The sequence below is a fragment of the Nelumbo nucifera genome, chromosome 1, assembly GCF_055504915.1.
Source record: "Nelumbo nucifera cultivar China Antique chromosome 1, China Antique-T2T, whole genome shotgun sequence".
In the NCBI taxonomy this organism is placed as follows: domain Eukaryota; kingdom Viridiplantae; phylum Streptophyta; class Magnoliopsida; order Proteales; family Nelumbonaceae; genus Nelumbo; species Nelumbo nucifera.
In genome coordinates this window covers 161,664,695-161,684,080 of record NC_142649.1, presented here as the reverse complement: position 1 = coordinate 161,684,080, position 19,386 = coordinate 161,664,695, and the positions used below count along the sequence as shown (strand labels likewise).

The 19,386-nt window shown below is 36.2% G+C and overlaps 1 protein-coding gene across 1 annotated transcript; it reads right to left on the bottom strand.

Annotated features, from left to right (window-relative positions):
• Window positions 1-150: 150 nt before the first annotated feature.
• Window positions 151-3,021, bottom strand: LOC104610067 (uncharacterized). Its single transcript, XM_010276532.3, has one exon. It carries the CDS (start codon window positions 2,165-2,167, stop codon window positions 353-355), a length of 1,815 nt encoding a protein of 604 aa, XP_010274834.2. The 5' UTR covers window positions 2,168-3,021; the 3' UTR covers window positions 151-352.
• Window positions 3,022-19,386: the final 16,365 nt, after the last annotated feature.

Sequence of the window (19,386 nt, the reverse complement as noted above, 5' to 3'; positions counted from 1 at the left end):
ATATTATGGTTTTACAGGTACTGCTCCAAGTATATATTAGATTAATATTAGAATCGTTTCATCTGATAAAACAATACTCAACTAAAACAAGAAAAATTCAAAATTGTGCATTGCCATCATCTAGTCACTTCTTTAGGAAAGAAAGAGGAATAAAACTGGGATGTCTACTTGTTTTATAAATAATTTGGAGTACTGTACAATACAAGTCAAATATTTTTCCATACCTAGCAATAAAATACAACATCCAACCATTTGTATACAAAGGGATGCTTCCAAGTGCCAACATCTGTATCCATTTCATGTTCAAGTCCTGTTTGCATACAAGTATAATGGGTCTCCGAATATAAGACCTTCAATAGGGAAATTGCCAGTCTACACAATCATCAAAATCAAAACTGCTTGCACAGTCCAACAAGGCATTCTGTTGATGCTCGTAGCGGCATATGTAATTCAACCCCACAAGAAGCTCACAGATAGCTGCCTCTGTCTTTCCCCTATCCGCAAAATACAATGTCTGAAGCAGAAGAACATTTGTCCTAGTAACAATTTGCTGTTGCTCAAAATTACGTTCCGTCTGCCACCTGATCATATTATGTGCCAGTGGTGCAAGCCATGCGAGTATCTTATCTAGCGTCTCCTTCCAATCATGGGCAAGAGGAGCATCATATATAGCAAGGTTCTTGACATAAGACTTGAGATTTGTTCTCAGAGACATTCTTAAGCTCGTTGGTAACATCTGGTATAAATCATCTCTAGCCTCCTCACCAACTAAATGTGGATAGCGAAGCAGCTTCTCAATAACAATTATGACATTTGCATAATGCAAAGCAAGAGCAGAACCCCCAATAGTGGATGGAGGGGCGTGTAACAGTAATCTACTTTTGGGGCCAAACCGTGACCTGCTGTTAATTGTGCTACACTTGGATTGTCGTTGATCCCCACTGAAAGGAACGCTCAACTCAACCCTATTAGAGCAACCAGATGAATGCGGGAGCTCTCTACTAAACCCATTTGCGATGCTGCAACAACCCGAAGTTCGACTATAATGGTCTCCATATTCTAAGTCATCATCAATCCTTGAAGCTGAACTGCTCAAGCTAAGGCAGTCCATGAAAAGTCTCCCGGGGCTAGCTCCACATGGAGGAAGATTAAAATCATCAGGACGAAATGAAGTCATGTCATTTCTCTGCATTGCCAATCCAGACCTAGAGGTGGTCCTCTCGACTTTACCTCTGTCAAGTGGTCCTGAGTTATATGTATGAGCCTTTCTTGAAGCCGATCTCAATGGCCCTGAGACCGTCTGGAAATGATGGTTACCATCAATCTGACCGGAAACCGCCCTGCTTTCATCCTGAACGGGAGATGAACTTTCTCCTGCAGAAGAAGCGTCTGATCCTGAAATAGAAAGGCCGGAAAAATCTAGCCTCGAAACAGAGTCTCCAAAAACAATGCAGAGCCTAGCATAGATGGTACAAACCGTTCTCGCTAACAGAGCAACAATCTTATCATATGTCTGGTTCCACAGTGAAACATCCCTGAGATGCCTCACATCCTGCCTTTGCCAGATTACCTTCTGCTCAAAGGCCCGGCGACTCTCCTCGTGCTGATTCTGTTGGAACTTCTTGGTTGCCTGCTCCAACTCATTCAAAACCTCCATTTCGCTGTAGAGATTCGAAGTGGAGCTCACGTATCTCTCCATCTTCCTTATCATCCCGTCCATATCCCTCACCAGGAACCCCAGCTCCCTCACATCGATTACCCCCGTAATGATATCAGAGTAAACGTGTTCGAAGCCCTGCAACGCAGGCTCAGTACACCTTTTCCCTAGCCTAGAAACAACAGCAGCAACACGGTTCAGGTCGTCGAGCTTCTCAGCGAGAGCGAGCTCGAGAAGGTAAGACTCGTCAGAGGACACCAGCTTCGTGACCCCCTCGGACTTCAAGATCTCGTTTTTGAGCTTGAACATCTCGGGGTCGGTTAGGGATTTGTGAAGATGAACGGTTTTAGAAATGACGTTCGCGACTTCGAAGGAAAGAATGCCAATGGTCTCTTTTGGTTGGTCTGGTCTTTTGGCGTTCTTTTTCTTGGAAGCCTCGAGCAAAAGAGCGTGCTTGAGATTGTTACTTACCTGGTTCCCCATCTTTAAAATCCAAGGTTCTGCAACCATTGCCGCTTCTTTTGCCGCAAGAAGATCAGAGATCTGAAGCACCTCAACTTTTCACCAAAGTTGCTCCGCGGATCTGCGCGCATCCAGCAAAACCCGAAAATCTCGGAATAGCTTGAAAAAGATTAGAAGGGAGTATTTCCTCTCCGAGATCCGCGTAATAGCGTGAATCACCGAGAACCAAAGGCAGAAACTAGAAATCTCTGTCCAATTTAAAAAATTGAAGCTGTCAAAGCTGCTTAGATGACGTTTTTTGTCCGTAAATCTGCTCTAAGCTTCCCGAATCCCATTACATTGGTTAAACCAAACGAATCTCCCTTAAATGTCAAAATTAATAGAGCAAAAAGAAGAACTCCAGAAAATCGAAAAGCTTCAGAGTTTCAACAGTTCTTCAGCAGATCTGAACTTCCCAACTCCTCTCCTCACCCGGGTGTAGTTAGAAATCAACGTACAACTCAACTCCGTGAACCTCGATTTCTTCAGCTAGTACTCATCCGAAACCAGAAATGCAATAGCACTAACACGATAGGTATCGGGAATAACAAGGAACGAGTTAAAGGAAGCTGCAGATAACACTCCAGAAGAAAAAAAGATTAGAGAACTGTGAGAGTACTCTCGAGTACCAATCGATTCCTATGTGCTCCTTTGCTGAATAAAGCTGGAACAGAACTAGGCGAAAAGTTGATATTTCCAGCTTTTCGAGCTTCGACGATGGCACATTCCAGCAGGCGTGGAGAGTCTGCAATCGATTATATGGCAGAGAGAGAGAGAGAGAGAGAGAGAGAGAGAGAGAGAATGGTGGTTGCGAACTTGCGATGGAGGGAAAGAGGGAGTAAAAAGTAATCAACATCAATAGCCAGTAGAAGCGTTTCTCAGAGGCGTTCTTATTTGTAGCGATTTTTCAAAAGTGCTTCTCAAATTACTTCGCCCCGATAATTTGAAATTATTTCTCATATGCCCTTTTCTTCCTGAATTTCCCGAAATGCCCCATTCAAAAGTTAAAAAGAAATTCGTTTATATCCAAGTTTCAAACCAAAAAATAAAAAATTTGAACACACTCATAGTTTTACTACTTCTCAAGTATTAATCAAGAAGCTTTAGAATTTGGGTTTTGTATAAGGACAACAGTTTTACTACTGAGCAATTATTGAGGATACAAAAATTTATTCAATTTTTTATTAAATATGACATTTTGATTAAATTATTATCTATGAAAGCTACATTCTTTACGACTTACAGGCAGTAATAAAACAAAATAAAATTAGGGATAAAATATAATAAGTGATTAAAAGGTCAAAATATTAAAAAAAAATAAATGAATTTGGTTAAACCTAACCCTTTTTTTCATGTGTTTTAGATAGTTAAGTAAACAGAACATTGGACGTCCGATGCTAGCTCTCTCAATGTGTCATGCCTCTAACGAAAGAGTTGGCCTTCTGTTTCTATTATCTATTAAAAAACAAAAAGAGGTCTGACGCTATAATTTTACGGTGAATCTGGTGAAACAAACCAGGAATGACCCAAGTTTTTTCCTAACGAAAACATTGTTCCTTTTAAAATAGAGGAAATGGTGGATGATAAGGTCATGCTTTATTTTCTTTTTCAAAATTAATGTGTAACACTAACATCTAAAATGAATATGATGACCAGCTGTCACTTGACATACCTATTGTTTTTTGGTTTAAAAATTACAGAAAACAAAACCATTTGGGAACATGGGGTCTCCCCATGAATAATAAATACAAAATGCAGGAGATGTTTCTGATGTGCGGCCAGTACATGTTGTGAAATCAGACTCTAACCCATTATTTTTTTTAGTATCGTTCGTTTTTAGTTACTGATTAGGGATAATTTGGTTCGACCTATCAACACTTAAACACGTGGAAGTGATCTATTGATTGGCTGATGATTCGACATTCTCTCCTATCTTTGTGGGTCAGGTCAGCTCAGGTACCTCGGGTACTTCGTCCAAAACCGAGGCCTGAGTAGTTCGTGATGGCCCAACTTGACGAGGTGACACGTGGCCAACTGTCTCCGAGCTCTCTAGAATCATGTTGCATGCCTGCAAGTCTTATCCTTATCCTGCCCGGCCCAGATTGGATGAACTCAATAATCCTTATTAGCTAACCAAAGTCCACCTCCTGGTGCAGAACGAATTCCTAATAGTATGAGCCAGGGATCTCGGAGGTGTTTCGTAAGACCTATGGTAGTTCACCTATATAAGGGCACTAACCTCAATGTCACAAGGTATGCGCGATTATTTGCTCACTAGCCTTCTAGCATACAAGTTTTCAGCTCACACACAAAGTACTAACTTAAGCATCGAAGCACCCACATCGGGTAAGCCACCCCGGGTCCTCTAAGCCTTCTTCTTCTTTTACAGTTCGATCGGCCAACAAAGTGGACCAATGTCCAAGCTGCCCTCCAGGTAAGAGCATTCTGATCGCGCACCATCAATTAGCGTTGTCTTTGGAAAACTACGACAAAAAGCCAGGTTCCTACCCTCTAGTTTTTACTTTCACAAACTACAATGGCATCTTCCAGCAATAACAACAATAAGAACGTCGAAGTGCCTGCCACTGGGGGGCAAGATCAATCAGCAATCAACCTAGAGATCCCCTCTGTGACTATCAGGCAATTCATAGTGCCCATCACTCTTCCAAGAGTATCGGCAGTCCAGAACCCAACGTTCCCTCTACAACAAGTTAATGCACATATGCCTCGTGTGAGTGTCCCTCTCCCAGCGGTAGAGCCCTCTACGGTTCCTGCCAAGATAGATGCACGACAGTTCTATGAGTTGGTGTTGAATGTTAGAATCATGAACTTGCAACTACGAGCATGGGAGGAGAGGTTCGGAGCATACATGTCACCCCAGTAGCCTCAACAGCAACAGAACCAGCTGAACATACGCCAGTCACCACCCCGAGGACCATCTCCACCTTGAGACCAAGTACCACTCCGAGGTCCAACACCACCTCGGGATCTAGTACCTATCAGGCATCCATCGCCACCCCGACACCTTGTGGTCGACCAGCAAAACAACCAGCTGCAACATAGTCGATAGAACGACCAACCTCACCAGTCACAAAGTAATTAGCATCAGCACCCCCAACATCACCAGTAGTGCCCTCAACAAGACAACCAGCATCCCAGCAACCAGCAACCCAGGGTGAGGTGTGAGGATCCAGCCTGGGATTCCTCCTATCACCTCGGCAACCGGGACCCAGCCCTTGCTCGGGAGAATGTCAGAGACCGGGACCTGCCCCTTGTCCGGGATAATGTTAGAGACCAAGAGAATGCCAGGGCCAAGACTTTGTCAAATACCGAAGTGAACAGCACCAACGAGGTGACCAAGAAGTGACATCGTAGATGCGCACACCGTACTACCAGAAAGAGCAGTGCCGCCCCTACTATAGAAGTTGAGAAGAGAAGGGAAGAAGTCAGCTCGGTAGCAGTTCATCCGACCTTGATTCCACTAAAACGACCTTCCCCTTTAGCACCAGAGATTCTCTCAGCCCCGCAGCCAAAGAACTTCAAGACACCTGTCCTGGAGACATATGACAAAAACACCAACCCCAACGATCATAGTGATAGCTTCCAATCCTTAATGCTACTCTACGAGATAGATGAAGGTTGTTTCTGTATGACCTTCAAAGACACTGCGAGATTGTGGTATCGAGGCCTACCCCCAACTCAATCAAAAGTTGGAGCCAGTTCGTAGACCTTTTCACTATGTACTTCGCCACGAGAAAGAAGTGCCCCAAGTCGGTGATGAATTTGTTGAACATCGTCCAATGGGAGAATGAATCCCTAAGGGACTACATCAAAAGATTCAATTTGAAAAGGCTACAGGTACCGAACCTTGACCCAGTCGTGCAGCTCATTACAGCTCAAAAGGGAGTTTGCCACCCTAATCTCTATTGGCAGCTCAAGTTGAACCCACCTCCTTTTAAGAAGACATTCCTCAAAGAAGCTGATAAATTCATCAAGACAAAGAAGGCTCTTGAGTCTCAATTAAAACTACATCAGACCGAGAAAAGGAAAAAAAGAGAGGAAGAAGCTAATAACAACAAACACCAACGACGAAAGAACAAGTCGCCAAAAAACATTCAGATATGATTAGTTAGATAAATACATTTATCCGGGCAAATATTAGTCAAATTGCATGTTACAAATGCATATGGATAAGTTACCAAGTTGGTTTGAGGTATTAGTTTCCCAGGAAATTAATACTTTCGGATAAGTTCATTTACTTAGGGCCAACAATATATAGCACAAAAGCTCTACCCATAAATCTGGTTCTTTTCCCAACAAAAAAACTGTTCCAATATGATATGCATCCACACATCTCGTACACGTACGGTCAGTCGCAGCCTTATAGAGACATTTGCCCATACAAATCATGTTGAAAAGTGTTGGAACAGTTATTTGTTAGGAGAAGATCCCAACTCACTCCCCAGTATTACCCACAAGACACTGCAGCTGCTGCATATAAAAGCCATATTTCCTTGTTTCCAATATTTATTTTGTAATTTTGAATGAGATCGATTTCACATCTATCACGAATAGAGGACCTAACCTCTCTGACTCTCTTGTTTGAAAGGAACACCGAAACTAAGCCAACTCGCCTCCAAGACTGCTACTGTTGCAGGGGAGTTCGAAACTTCGAATGGACACGCATGGAGATCGGAGAGCACAAGCAGCTGGAATCGGTTGGTGTTATATGAAGGCCACATATATACCGTGTTATGCCATATGGATTGTGGTGTGATGATATGACAGGTTCAAATGTCCCTCCTAAAAGGAAGATTCTAGGTTACTCACTCATACAATGTCTCTATCCATATCAGCCAGCCCTCATAATGTGTATTGCACTTTCTCCCCACCGATAATAAATCATTTCATCTCCTTTGTTTTGGTCCTAATAATATAACCAAGGAAAGAAACCGACATTTGTGTGACACTTGTGAGGCTTGTTGGTCCATTAATTTGTCACTTGGAAAGAGATTGACATTAGAGAGCACATGCACTCATTTGGGTTGCCACCTCAATTCTAGCTGAAACTATAACCCAAATTTCCCCTCCCTTAGGCTATGTTTGGTTTGAAGATAAAGGTAAGAAAAACTTAGTATTGTACATTTCTCTTCTTTTTCCTTTTTTTTTCAAACCAAACATAGCCTTATTGTTTTCCATTTCTTTTTTTTTTATTTTCTTTTTCTGCCAAATTTAGTTTTTCTAATGAAATTGTTAATATTTTGATACTTTTCTTTCTCTCTAATTTTCTTAAGGGTCATAAGTGTTTTGTTCAATCCTTTGTTTTCTCCTTTTCGAAAATAAAATTTCTCGTATCAATAACATTTTCAATAAAACTTAATTGCCTTTTTTATGGATAACAAAATTTCTTGCCTCAATACTAATAGGGCTGTTAATAGGTCGGATTTGTTTATTTGGGTTGGGACAACTTGTACCAATTGCAAACGGATTATTGACTCGATTTTACATTAATCGGGATAATCAGGTCTCATCTTATTAGACTCGATTTTACTGACAACTTAAGTTTTAATTTTTAATAATATAATCTTAATAAAAATGTCATAAATTAGTAAATTATTTATATATTAATAAATCAAGTGTTTTTAATCAAAATTAGCTGAGCATTAGTCAACACCATTAGGTGACATTAGGAGCACATTAAACAATTTTAAAATGGCAAAATTATCCTTTATGATATTTTTCTGACCATTTTATCCATTTTGTTTGAGTATTAAAAGAAGGAAAGGAGAAGAACGGTTATAAAATCAAATAGATAATCATTCGGTTACAGTTAATCGTTGAACAAGAGAGCTTAATTCTTAATTGAAAAGGGGAGCGAGAGATTCAATAGTTGATCGATGTCTGATTTCATAACACGAAAATGAGTAAAATGATCAGAAAAATATCATAAAGGATAATTTTACCATTTTAAAATTATTTAATACGTACCTGATGCCATGTGATAGTATTGACTAATGGTAGAAACCTATTAGACACAAGGGATTGACTTTACACAACCCCACAAGTTCAAGATATTGTTCAAGAATTTTTTCTAAAAATTATAAAAAAAAACTAAAAAACATTTATATATTAATATATTATTAATAAAATAATCAATTCAGGTTTAAAACAAGCAAAAACTAGAACCGAAGAAAAAAAAATCACATAATCCGATCCATTTGATTTGATCTGTTAGCTAGAACCAACCATTGACAGCCCTAAGTATTGAATGAAGTTTTTGAAATATCAAGATTTTGCAGAGATACATCATACAAGAGTAAATTCATTCTTTGCTCATTTAGAAATAGTAAAAGATTGTATAACCAAAAAAATGAACTAGTTATGCAGGGGATTTTGAGTGGAACCGAATGGCACCACGGGAAGGTTTGTATTGAGAGAAAGATTCTTCCTAATTTCCGCTTCCTTAAGCCAAGGAGATGGTGACTTGGTGAGGGGAAATTTTGCTCCCCACTACTCCACTAGGCCCTTCGGGGACACGTGTTTTTTTTCATGGAAATTTCTCAAGGTCTTTTTAGTCACCATGGATACTGTATGGTGTAGAATGACCAGACCCCCTCCATGTCATCATGGATGTCATTTCCAGAGGCAGCGGGAATCAAGGGCACGGGAGTTGAGGGTCTGTCTCTCAAGTCTCAAGCCTACTGCCTCGGCATCTTCTCATCACAGATTCAAATGGAGGGTGACTGAACATAGCTGTAGGCCAGTAATGCGTGAGGTGCCTAATTTCAAGGGAAGGTCAATTATGTAATTTCAGATCAATCAATTTCAAACAATTTTTGTTTTTTTTTTTTTTTGGTATTTGAATTTGAAACAATTTAATGTAGCTACTGTGTGAGGCAAAAAGATATATAAAAGTCATAGAGGTACGTACTGTTTATCTACGACAAGATTTTAAGTTCATCTGTACCACATTAAATTTATCACCTACCTTATAATGGGCCCCACTTTTCATAGGTAGGTAAAAGAATAGGAGAAATGTTATAACGATCTAAGCCCTTAGCTTAGTTGCATGAGGATTGAATCTTAGCCGTTGGGCTTTTCTTATCTTTGTGGCAGGTGGGGTTGCAACCTTTTTGCAGCAACGTAGAATATCTTTTATGAAAATCCGATTTTTACCTCACAATTGATCCTCACACCCACCTCACAGCCCTCGGGGGAATCGGAGCAAATTCAAACTCACGTTAACAGCCGAAATGACTAAAATTTTTCCCATTAAATTCTGGTTGCACTCGTGTATTTGCAGTGGTGTAAATGAACCACCGCAGATGGGATGAATATAACTTTTTTGGTTTACTTTTGTTTTGCTTCATATTTGACTTTTTCTGATTTGTTTGTGAGAAGTAAAATATAAAGTAAAATGGTATCACCCCACCTTATATGCGATGCAAGGGAATTGAGGTAGAATAAGGGATATTTGTATGGGAGTGAGATAATTATGTGGTCCCCATTTGATAAGGTAGAGGATTGAAGTAGGTGGAAGGTAGTGCAAATTTTGCATTAATTTCTCACATGTAAATTTTACATTTTAATGAGTGCAAATAAGACAAAAAAGTACAAATTTTGTTTCAGTTAAGAGTTCTAATCATAATTATAAAAATTGTTTTAAAAGGCTTAAGCCTTGAGTTAGGGGTGTAAATGGATCGAATTTGAATAAAATCAGGCAATATCCGCATTCGAATCCGATTAAAAAAATCGATATATGATGGATATTGAAAAGTAATATTCAAATTCGAATTCAACCAATCAATTATTTTAGGTAATTAATAAATACTTATTTATATAAAGTATATAATATATAAATTACTTAATTATATAATTTAATTGTTATATATATAAATTATATAAACATTTAAATGTTATATATCATATATGAGAATTAAATAATCAATCGAATTTGGATATTTATCGAATCGAATCATATCATATATGAATTTGAATCTGATTAGCTAATTGGTATGAATAGGATATCCGAATTTGACTACTTACAATATTTGAATTAGCCGAATTCAATTCGATTATATCAAATCTTGAATTCAAAATCGGATTTTCGAATACCATTGACACCCCTATGCAAAGTTTTAAAAGGCTAAAGGCGGAGGCAAGGCAGTTGGGTATGAATGGGGCAAGGCCTAAGCCTCAAGGCATTTTGAGGCGTAAGCCTCAAAAAAAAAACTATGTATTTATATTTATTAGAAAAAGCAAATGAAGGAAAGATAAGTTATTTTTTCTCTATATTTATATTATTGACCCAACCTGAACTTGACCTGATCTAGGGACCAAACTAACAAAATTTTTTATTAAAAAAATAATCATATATCCAAAGTGCCAAACCTTTTTTTTTAATTTTTATGTTTTCTCTAATACTTTTTTCCTTGTTTTTTTTTCTCATTGTGGTCTAAAAGCATCGAGGTTGGTTTATTCTTTGTAGCTCTATTATTGATAAAAAAAATTGCTTTGTAGTTCCATTGGTTTGTTTTAGACTTTTAATTTTAGCTACATAATCCATAAAAAAGTTATTTGGATAAGGTAACTTAGATGTTATTTGATAATAACTGAATATGTTGAATTGAAAAAACTTAATGCTTTGTCTTTTAGTGAATAAGTCCTTAAGGAGGTTGTGGACTCCTTAGTGGCAAAAACTAAAGTTGGGTATATTTCTATACCCTTGAAAATTTTATCACACACACATCTCTCTCTCTCTCTCTCTCTCTCTATATATATATATATATATATATATAATTTAATAGTAACTCCCATTAATAATATTTCTAAAAATTTTCCTTATTAAAGCCTTAAGCCTTACACAAGGCTAAAGGCTTAAAGGTGTAGGCCTCTAACAACTCAAGGCCTAAGTTGGCCTAAGCCTTGGCAATGGAGAAAAAGGCTATTGAGGCCAGACCGTTTTGGTCAGCCTTGCCTCAATAGCCTTTTAAAACCATGCCACTATGTCAGGTGTATGCCTTGAGGTGAGGTGCATAAATTTTGCCTTAAGGCTTAAGCATCACAACTTTGATATGAGGCTTAATCCTTTATCAGAATGAGGCATAGGCATAGCTTGAGGTGTAAAAAGGCTTAAGCCTCATGCATCAATGATTACTTAGTGATTTAATGCAAAAATAATACATTTTTATAATTTAGAAAAAGGACTTCAATAATTATAGGCCAAATAAAAAGTAAATAAAAGGAAAAAATATGGCAAATCAAATTCTATTAGTTTTTCTTAGTGTTTTAAGATAACTCAATGCAAAAAGGATTAATCAAGTTCTTAGTTTCTTTTGGATAAATCGAGTATTATTATTATTATTATTATTATTATTATTATTATTACTACTACTACTACTACTACTAGTTATTATTGTTAGTTGTTGTTACTTTTTTTTACATGAAATGTAAAATGTTTATAATTGTTAGTTGTTAGTTATTATTTTATTTAATGCTTAAATGTCAAAACTTATTGCTTATAAACTTCTAGTTTATGGATATGTATACTTTCTATAATTTTAATTTGGCATATTATATGCTATTTTCATCAATTTACATAATTTAATTAATTTTTCTTTAAACTTTGAGGCTTACACCTTGCAACACCTTGAGGCTTACACCTCAACTATGCCTTTAGCCTTTTAAAACCTTGAGTTGTGTTTGTTTGTGATACAAACACAAATGTGTATTCTAGATAAATATATTCTCTTTGGTTCATTAATGCAAAATGGTTCACAATTGTAAACCCATTTTGTTCTCTTCTTGTTTGTTTCAATTCAATGTAAAGAGTTGTACGGTGGCCTCTCTCTTTCTCTCGATCGACGAAATAAAGTAAGCCTACTTACATCAAGATCCAAAAAATACAAGTTTGTATCCATCAAATGGATATAGTAATGCACTCCCCTTACGATACACAAATGTTAGAAAAAAATATTTTTCCCCTCTTAATTGTTTCACTTTTGTATGGCAATTGGAAAATAAATGCTCACAAACCCGAACCAAGCTACATAAGTGCCCTAGTTCGATGTCTGTACCACAAACAAATGTAGCCTTGGTTACAAACAATTAAACAAACAAGTGCAAAACTAGACCCTAATGATTTGGGTAAAGAAATAAAATGCATTTGGTTTAGATTAGCATTGCAATCAAACACAACCTTAAGGAAGTTTAAGGCACAAAAATTTTATGATGTGTTTGGTTCAAGGTTTTAAAAGGCTAAAGGCGGAGGCAAGGCAGTTAAGTGTGAAAGGGGCGAGGCCTAAGCCTTAAGGCATTTTGAGGCGTAAGCCTCAAACAAAAAAAAAAAGAAAAATAAAAACTATTTATTTATATTTATTAGAAAAAGCAAATGAAGGAAAGATAAGAAATTTTTTCTATATTTACATTGCCTGACCCAACTTGAACTTGACCTGATCTAGGGACCAAACTAACAAAATTTTTTATTAAAAAAAAATAATCATATATCCAAAGTGCCCAAAGTGCCAAACCTATTATTTTTTTCATTTTTATGTTTTCTCTAATACTTTTTCCTTGGGTTATTTTTTTTCTCATTGTGGTAAAGCACTAAGGTTGGTTTATTCTTTGTAGCTCCATTTATTGATAAAAAAATTGCTTTGTAGTTCCATTGCTTTGTTTTAGGTGGCGTTTGATAACACTTTCAGACCTCTGAAGTTTGAAAATGTTGTTTTTCAGACGTTAGAGGTGTTTGGAAGTGTATCTGAATTTGGGTTTGAAAATTAATTTCAGATCTGAAATAATAAGACATGGGCCAAGCGCTGAACGCATTCAGATGCATTTCAAACCTATCTGAAAGTCCAAAATACCCTTAAAAACATGTTTGTGTTTCTCCCTCTCATTGTTCATCTTCTCCACTTGACGTAACGACGAACCAATGGCGGCAAGTGACTCCTCCAACGAACTAGTAGCGGCGAGTGTTAGCACCTGATTTTTGCTCGGTCCCTTCTTTGACCCATCTCCAACATTCCGGATGCCCGATAGGACTACGACAATCACTTTAAAACTTGTCAAAACCCTAAGAAACCAATTTTTTACCCAAATACCCATAAATTCATCGCTAAATTTACATGATTCCCTTTTGATGGTCTTAATTATGCCACATCACCATACTTGATCCCCGATCAAACTCCATCACGCGAAAGAAAATCCTCAAACAACCAATCATACAAAATTTCAACCCTAAATTCCTGGATTTAGCCCATCATCCATCAGAGATTTCATTTCGACGTGTACAACACTACGATGCTCCTCAAACCTAAAACCCGTGATCTACACATACCTAACAGAATCAAACCATTCCAACAGCCTCATAAACCCAATCCATACCCACCATCAAATTTTATCCCAAAATCCCTTTGTTTGACCCAACATCAAGCCTTGATTACATTTTGACGAATCTTATTGATCAAAAGCTCACCTGTCACGAATCGCTATCATCCAATCCTTATTTGACCAATCAGACATCGCCACCAAAAACCCCAGCACATCAAATTTCATGACCAAACACCTCCATTTGATCGTTGGAAAAGCAAGATTCCATTTTAAGTTCTCTCGTTGATTGAAAAACCATAAGCTAAGACCATGATTTGAACTAAATCAGTTAATCTACACCTCTGATCAAAGATCCATCACTTCCATCAGATTCGGGATGTTCAAAATGCCTACCCACATAATTTCATCCCAAAATTCTCCCACTTGACCCTTCATCAAACAAAGATTCTATTTCAATAAATCTTATTGATTCGAACCTATCAGCCATAGATCTCAATCATCTCGACCCTATTTGTCCAATTAGACCTCACCACTGTGTTTAGAGACCCAAAAAACCCCAACACACCAAATTTCATGACCAAATTCATCTGTTTGACCGTTAAACTAGAGAGGTATCATTTTTGACACACCAGATTGAACCGCCACATCAATTGTCCAACCTAGAATCTTAAGAGGGTGGGGACTGATGTCAACTCTTTATTTGACCCCATTAAAACACCTGGACCAATGAATTTGAGCCTAATAGGCTTAAAAAGCTCAAAATTCCAAACACCCCCCCACTTAAAACTAAAAAAGGACAACCTCATTTAAAAGTTCTTCAAATTTATATTTTTTGCCACTGTCAGCCCCAAGTACGGGGCTGCAACATTTGGCACGCCCCAATGTCTCATTGGATGTACGAAATCCATTAGAAGACCTCCAAACTCAAGAAAATTTGTTACACAAAGAAGGAATGATCAACTGCAGACCCTTCTCTCTCAAAATCCTTGCCTATTTCAATGAAAAAACTTTGTTGAATCACAAACACTGTATCTGGACGAGTTTCAGACCTATCTCCCTCCATTTTCTCTATAAATAGAGCCAGCTCGAGCTTGAGAAATAGGAGAGTTTTCCAACTTCTATGGCACATCGATTCTGCTTGAAATCCCGAAATTCCTAAAGCCAAGCTCAAGCCTCATCCCCTGTTTTTCAAACTTAACACCAGAATCTCTTAACTAGCTATCGCCTTGCTCAAGTTTCATTTGAAGTCCTTTTAGTTACTAAAAAGTTTGTTTTAAGGTCGTACACGAGAGGTAAGTCTCTCATTCCACTATCTCTCTACTTTTAGTTTAGTTTTAGATTGCTTAAAGTCCTAAAATCTTAGAAAACTTGCATTCCTAGCTTCCTTCAGATTGAGAGCAAGAGGTAGAGAGGCGAGGGTCTTAGGGAAACCAGTACCTAAGACCTGATAACATCACCTCAAAACAATTTTGGGTAAAGTTGGGAACATTTTGCCAGATTTCAGGAGCTTTGAGCAATCCCGTTAATTGGTGTTTTGTTAGAATTTGAGCCTGAACTACTCCCGCCTTGGGCTGCTACAACAGCTTGGAGAGAGGGGTGCCTAACACCTTCCCTCTCCCAATCCTTCGAATCCAAAATCTCTCAGTTAAGTGCTTTCCTTGGCAAAGAATGGAGTCACTATCAAAGACTTAAATCAAGTTTTTCAAATATAAAAATGAGGGCCCATTTCCTCTAAAAAATGGGTAGCAACTCCATCTCTTTGAACTAGCCATGAGCTTCCTGGAGCTCACAGCAAGTTCAAGCCTTCTCTCTCTCTCTCTCTCTCTCTCTCTCTCTCTCTCTCTCTCTCTCTCTCTCTCTCTCTCTCTCTCTCTCCTTTATTATTCTTCTTCTTCCTCTATGGTCCCGTGACTTCCGTCCACTGTTTTTCATTTTCGGTCGCCATTGCAACTCTCGACAGTGGTAGCAAGTGACTCCTTTGGCAAACCAGCGACGGTGACTCCTCCACCGCAAGTGACTCCGATGAACCAGTGGCGACAAGTGTTTTAAGCAAGTGACTCCATTGCTACAACTCTCGCCACTGCAACTCCTCCACCGTCCACGGCCGACGGCTTCCGTCCATTTTTTTTCATCTTTTTCTTCCTTAAGACATTATTTTTCTAATTATTAAATATTTTTTATTGCTTTATGGACTTTATTACTATTTTCATTATTATTTTAACTTTTAATACTTTATAAACTTATATGTATTGTCAATCTTTTTCTTATTTTAATAAATTATTTTTTTATAATTTATTCATATTTTTCAATATTATTTTGAATTTAATAAATTATTTTATGAAATAGTATAAGTTGAACTGAAAATTACTGAATAGTCTAATTTAAGGGTAAAATAGTATAATTAGTGAATTTCAGATGCTGAAGGTTTGATCCAACACAAACAACCTTCTTTATTCAGAGCCTCTAAAAAGTCAAAAAACAACTATGTCTCTTTTTAGATTTCAGACACTTTTAGTATCTTTTTAACTTTCAGATTTCAGATTTATCAAACGCCACCTTAGACTTTTGATTTCAGCTACATGGTCCATAAAGAAGTTATTTGGATGAGGCAACTTAGATGTTATTTGATAATAACTGAATATGCTGAATTGAAAAAACTTATTTCTTTGTCTTTTAGTGAACAAGTTCTTAAGGCTCAGTTTAAAAGGAATACAAATACAAATATGTATAATACAAATACATACAAAATGATACAAAATATAAGGTTTTGCGCTCTACATATTTGCATTTGTACTCCTTCCAAACTGAGCCTGAGGAGGTTGTAGAATAAACTGAAGTGGGTATATTGCTATACCCTTGAAAATTTGATTATATATATATATATATAATTTAATAGTAACTCCCATTAACAATATTTCCAAAAAGTGTCCTTATTAAAACCTTAAGCCTTACACATCACAAGGCTAAAGGCTTATTAAAGGCGTAGGCCTCTAACTACTCAAGGCCTAAGCCTTGGCAATGGAGAAAAAGGCTATTGAGGCCAGGCCTTCTTGGTCAATAGCCTTTTAAAACCATGGTTTGGTTTGATTGAAAATAAATGAGAAATAAATGTCACCATCCTTTCATATTTTCTTTTTAGCTTTTTATTTCTCTTATTTTCTATCAAACCAAATACAAACATAGACCATTTTCTTTTATACGCCTCTCACCCTGATAATGAAAAGAGATGAGCATTCCTTCATATTAACAAAATCAATGGTGAGGGTAATGTTTTTTTATTTTTTATTTTATTTTTATATTTTCTATATAACAATGAATATGACAGAAGGACTAAAGAATAAAGGGTGGGGATAGATAGGGGTGAGCAAAAAAAATTGAACCGATGGAAACTGAACCGAAAATCGGTTAATTGAACTGATCGGTTCAATTTTAGCTTGGTATTTAAAAAAAATCGAAGGTACCGGTTCAGTTTCGGTTAACCAATATAAAAAACTAGTGGTTAACCAAACCAATTGGTATACATATATTTCTATATATTTTACATATGTTTATGTATATTATATATTATATATAATATTTTTATATATTATAAATTAATGAATATGCATTATATATATAAATATATTTATAATATATGATATATTATTTATTATTTAAAATATAATGTTATATATTTATATATATTTTTTATAAGTTAACCGAACCGGTCAACCGATTGGTTTCGATTCAGTTTCGGTTACCGATTTTCCAAAAACCAGTAATACCGGCTCGGTTACAAAACCCGTAGGGATATAGTTGGGTACTAGGGGTGATCATGAAAAACTGAAAAATCGAAAAACCAGACAGATGAAATCAAGCCAAAAATCCCAATTAACTAAACCGATTGGTCTGATTTTGGTTCAATATTTTTAAAAAACCAAAAGCACCGGTTCATTTTTGGTTAACCAATATAAAAAACCAATGATTAATTAATGCATACATACATACATACATATATATATATATATATGTGTATATGTATATATTATATTATTTATTATTTATAATACAATATTTTAATGTATTTTTGATCTTTTTATTATATATATATTTATTTAAAATATATATTATAAAAATTAAAAAATTAAAAACCTACAAACTAAACCGATAACCAATTAGCTAATCGATGGGCTTCAATTTGGGGAGTACAACTGGGCTCTATAATCTCTCCGCAAACCCCAGACATACCGTTAAATGTAAATGTGAACAGCCAAAATTTGATTGCCTTAACGTCCAAGGCTCCATCAATCTAAAAGAGGTGGATGGGAACTTTTTTACTCTAAAATACTCCAAGTTATAATACCGATGGCCACTTTTACTGGAAAAACTTTGTCTTCATCACCTTTTACATCGAGACAAATGCAATATATATCAGCATCATGATCCTAGATATTTTGATAATCTTATTATACAAGGTAAAGACATTGCGAGAATACTTCTTTTATCAAAACACATTTAGCACCAATGAATGGAGTGGGGCGACTGCAAAAGGGATGGTTAGTTGGTTACCACTTACCAATTTCCATACCTCCTTTTGTCCCATGGAAAACGATGGGTTTGGACTAAAGTGAAATTTATTCATCCAAGTGGGAAATTAATAATAATTTAGTTTTCAACAAGACATGTATTAGGGTAGCTTTTTCTTTAAACGAATTTTGTATTAAGCGGAGGAATCAGACGATCAGTCTAAAACCATGCATAGGAAGCAACCCTTGTAGCCTTTATCATTCATAGATTTCATTTTCCTTTTTTAAGGAAAATAATTATTTGCCGACAGTTGACATGGTCCAGCTGAAATGGCTGAACTGAATGATTTATTCTTTGGTCATTTAGTAAATTAAGTTGCATTTGGATAAGCCCCAAAGTTTGTGTTTGGAAGGAGTATAAATATAAATACATAGAGTGTGAATCCTTATATTTTGTATATATTTATATTTATACTGTTTACAAACTGAGCCTTAAGCTCTATTTGGGAAGTATGCAAGTATAAATAGTATCTTCCCAAACTGAGCTTTAAGCCCAAAAGACACAAGGTTATCAAATGCTAAAGACATCTTTTGACTTAATTCTGATTTTTCACAGCCCAAAAGTCTCAAAAGCAAAAGCTTATGCAAGTAGATTGAGGAGGCTTTGAGCTGACATTGTACTTGATTTGATTACCATACACTCTAATATCTTATTATTTTATTATTCAATTCACTAAAACACCAAATATATTGTCATTTCACTCAGCGGGTTGGAAGTCTCTGTCTTGCCACTCACCTCTCTCAGTCAGGGAGTGACATACTGACCTATGCGCTATGCTATATCGTGCGTGCAAACAAGAGACAGAGGGTTGTTAATCTTCTCTGTCTTTCCCTTCCACTTTCTTTTTTTTTTTTTTTTTCAGTCTACTAGTACCATTTACAACAACATGGTTCAAAGAAATAGAAATCTGAACTCAACTCCTCAGTCAAATCTGAAATTTGAAAAGATTTAGAAAATGGTTTTTTGCTTTTTAAAGGCTCTGAAAAGATAACATCATTTGAATTGGAATTGGAGCAATTCTCCAACATTCAAAACTGAGAAATTTACTATTCTACCCTTAGTAATAGATTGTTTGATAAAATTATAAATAATAAAAAGAATATTAAATAAAATAGTATTCTATTAATAAACAAATATTATGATATGTTAAAATAAATTATTATTTATTATTAACTAATAATAATTGAAATTATTTTAATTAATATGAATAGTTATATTATCAAATATTATTACAATTATGTAAATACTAGTACTAAATATTATTATTTATTTAAATAAAAACAATATTTATTAATTAATAATAAATATTTATAACAATATTGGTTTATTAT

What these genes read in the sequence shown, in the direction of transcription:
- LOC104610067 (XM_010276532.3), bottom strand. Translation starts at nt 2,167, where the DNA reads ATGGTTGCAGAACCTTGGATTTTAAAGATGGGGAACCAGGTAAGTAAC.